This window comes from Merops nubicus, unplaced genomic scaffold, assembly GCF_000691845.1.
Source record: "Merops nubicus isolate BGI_N331 unplaced genomic scaffold, ASM69184v1 scaffold37672, whole genome shotgun sequence".
Lineage (NCBI taxonomy): Eukaryota > Metazoa > Chordata > Aves > Coraciiformes > Meropidae > Merops > Merops nubicus.
Genome location: NW_008596251.1, coordinates 4,333 through 7,913, shown reverse-complemented (window position 1 = coordinate 7,913; position 3,581 = coordinate 4,333). Strand labels below are relative to the sequence as shown.

General features: G+C 48.4%; 1 protein-coding gene across 1 annotated transcript in view; it reads left to right on the top strand.

Moving 5' to 3' along the window:
* Positions 1 to 3,581, top strand: part of LOC103769158 (sodium/hydrogen exchanger 6-like) — a gene marked incomplete at both ends in the record, with an annotated part of 10,971 nt that overhangs the window by 3,477 nt on the left and 3,913 nt on the right. Inside the window, one exon of the mRNA XM_008936334.1 lies at positions 1,310 to 1,415. Coding sequence (XP_008934582.1) covers positions 1,310 to 1,415 — 106 coding nt within the window. The remainder of the gene's footprint in view (positions 1 to 1,309; positions 1,416 to 3,581) is intronic.

Below are 3,581 nucleotides of genomic sequence, written 5' to 3'. Positions count from 1 at the left end.
AGATTGTAGATGTGCATGCAGCAGGATTTTTTAATAATATATTTTTTTAAGTTTCCCTAAGATTTGGCAAGTATTGGTGTGGCTGTTATTGCTGGTATTTTTTTAAAAAAGTAAAAAATAAGGTAAAATGATTTCCCAGCTTCTCTGAACATGTCTGGGATGGGCCTGTGTTCAGTTCCTTAGCAGGGAGCTGTTCCCCTGTGGCTGCAAGGTCAAGCATCCTCCCCATCACTTAGCAGAGGTGTCAACAGCAAGGGGGGGGCACATTTGCAAAGTGGGGAGCACCTCACAGAGGTGGTGGTGTTGGTGTGGTAGATTTGATGGCAGATGGGCAAAGGCCAGGCAAGGACTGCAGGTAAAAGCAACACTTAGAAATGCTGCAGGTGAGCTGTCAGCATTGCATCCCTTCTTCAGGCTTCAAAATACAAGGAGATTTTACAGGTAAAAATGGAGCATTTCCCTGTGCATAAATGGGCTAAACCCCCTCCAGTGTGCACAGATGAGTCCCTGAATGCTATTTTAAAGGACTTTCACAAAAGTTGATTGGAATTGGCTCAGGCCTCTGCAGCAGCATCCTGAGCTGTGCATGACAAACCATGTGTTCCATCTTGCTTGCTTTAGATGTTGTGATGTTCCTGCAAGGCTGATACACAAAACCTGCTGCATTTGCATTATCTTCTTGGAGCCACTGGATCAAGAGAGGGCTTGAGGGTACTCTGATCTCTGCCATGTGGCTGTAAATCACAAAAAACATGGGATCTGAGCCAATGCCTGGCTTTTTCCAGATAGGTCTGAAATGTTAACACATCAGTGCTGGCACTTCCCCTATGTTAACTTGTGTTGAATCCAAGGGTTTCTCTTGGAGTATCAGGGGTGGAAGGAAAAGACAGCCATTGTCCTGGACTAGCCTGCATCCTCCTGGTCTTCTGCAGGTGGCAGAAGGCTCTGCTTGATGCCCTAAGCTAAAGGCATGCCAAAAACTGGGTGGCTTATGTCAGCATGGTACCATGGTCCAGCGCATGAGCTCAGACCCTCAGGAAGCTCAGAGGACAGTTTGCTCATATCTGCCTGCTAAAGACAGTAGAACTAATGCCCAGGATGTGTTTGTGTAGAGGGAGTAGGAAAAGCAAATCCGAACCTGAAAAGGCAGAAGGAAGACTATCAAAGGGAGCATGGGGGGCAGCTGGCACTGTTGCAGCAGTGGCACAGATGCATAGGAAGGCAGCTTTCTAATAAGAGGCATTTTGTCTTTGCTTACACCAAAATAACGTCACCTTTTTGAATGTCTCTCTATTTTTCTATTTGTCAGTGACTGTTCTTGCCATATTCCATGAACTCCAGGTTGATGTTGAGCTGTATGCCCTTCTCTTTGGCGAAAGCGTCCTCAATGATGCCGTTGCCATAGTGCTGTCTTCGTAAGTGTGTTCTGTTTTTATTTTTAATTGTTATGTATGTTCCATGTCAGGTGTTGGGGGGAGCCACTTGGCCTTGCTCCTGTAACCTAGGGGCACGGGTGTTTGCAACAGCAGATTTCCATATTAAATGTCCCTGAAAGCTGTAGTGACCTTCTGATGCATCTTTGCAGCTTGGGATTGTGGGTTGTACTTACAATTTCCCCCCGCATGATGGATAGTTTTGTTTTGCTTCTGTGGCCAGTTGACCCAGCTAGAAGGAAGTTTTTATGTCCCTCTGAAATGGGAGAAGCACAGTCTGCTTTTCAGCCACAGGATCCCACTGAAACCCCTTGCTGGTGGCTTTGCTCCTACCTGTCTTCCTTCCCATCACAAGTACCAGCTTTTGTTTAGGTGGAAATGGTAAAGCAGCTGTTTCTTTTCTCTCCCCGCTTTCTGTGCATCAAGAAGATGATATTTCTTACAGCCAGAGTTAATACCCTGGACTGAACACGTGGGAAACTTGCTGGCTTTCTAAAGAATGTTTTATATTCTTTAATATTTTATGTCCTCTGCATGTAGGGCGTATTTTATCTGCGTTTTCACTGTGTTGTCATCATGGGAATTTGTTTGGAAATACATCATATCTGCAGTGGTGACAGGTTAACGTATGGCTAAGACTAATGCAGAAAATATTTTTGGAATCCTTGTCACTCAGGCATGCTGGTTGTGTGGGTTTGACTGAGATGGAGGCAGCAAGTAACATGTTGTGAGCTGTGTGGTGCCACCCGCGTGAGCTGTATTTACTGAATTGAATGTTTCTGTTGGGGTTTCTGGAACTGTGTGTTGCTCACTCTGGCTTTTATGCTGGATGTGTCACCACTGGTGTGAGAGTAAATGCTGGACAGCCAGGTCGTTTTTAAGAAGTGGTCCTGAGTAGGGAGGAGATGGGGTCTTCCAGCCTCTGCTGGCAGGCTCTGGGAGGGAGTGGAGGTGTTCAGCAGCAGATAACAGTTGTAGTGGATCTCTGCACACGTAGGTGGCTGTACCCTGTGTGATGATTTGCCTCTTGCACTGTCTCAGTACCAGCTTTGTAGCTGTTGCTCTGATTTCCTGCCTTCCTCTTTCCACAAGCTGAGTTCAATCCACCCCACTTCCTGAAATAAGGTAATTTGCATCAAAACAGCAGCTCCGAGCTGCAGTCAGCAGTTATTTTGCTGCAAGGCTTTTGTACAGCCCAGCCCAGCAGCTTGCTGACTTCTCAAGGGCTTCTCAGCAGTTAACCCATACCCATTTTCAGTCTTGCCGTGGTCTTTGTCTTTGTGGTCACCATGAGCAGCATGAGGCAGCTCTGGTCAGCGTGATGGGTATTGGTCTGTGTGGGTGTCTCAAGGACAGCCTTCAATCACCTGGACACAACCACATCTTGGGTACAAGAGGGAGGTGACAGCCTCTTGCTCCAGGGCGAAGAGCTCTTCCAAGAGCAGTCCGAGCTCCTACTCATGGTGCCCCTTTTTAAATGTAGTTTGGCAACTGCCTGTTTCACAGCAGAGGGGTAAGTGGGGGAATGGCCTGGGGATGGTTCTGCTCCCACAAGCAGAAGACCTGCTCCCCAGTTAGGAGATGGAGGGCTGAGTTGGGAACATTGGGAATCAGGTGGTTTCTGGGCAGGTGGGCTGTGTTGGTGGAGGAGCTGCTGCCTGAGTGACAGCTGGTGGTGACTCCCACATCATTCCAGGGGTGAAGGGGGGCTCCAACCACAGCTGACTGACTACATGGGTTTGGTGATTGCCCCAAAAAGTACTGTCAGCTCCTTGCAGGTGGTGAAAGCAAGCTCTGCAGGCACTGTCCATGAGCTGGGGGAGGATGAGGAACTGGAACATCCCCACAGTCTCTTCCAGGAGTTGGGTGCCCTGAGGCTTCTCTCCTCCCTACAGTCAGTCTCTGAATGGAGAAATGTCCATTCAGGTGCTTGGGGAGCAGAATCCACCCATGCCTTTCTGTTCCTGCCTCACGCTAGCCTGGCTTGGCTTGGTGGCAGGGAACTGGTTGCAGGATGAAGAGGAATTGAACCCGGAACCAAAAGCCAGTGGGCAGCAAGCCAGGACTGTGGTTCAGGAGCAGGGGGGTAAATGGAACCACAGGGTCTCTACTCGCTTCCTCTGAAGGGAAGTTTCATAGCAGCTAAAT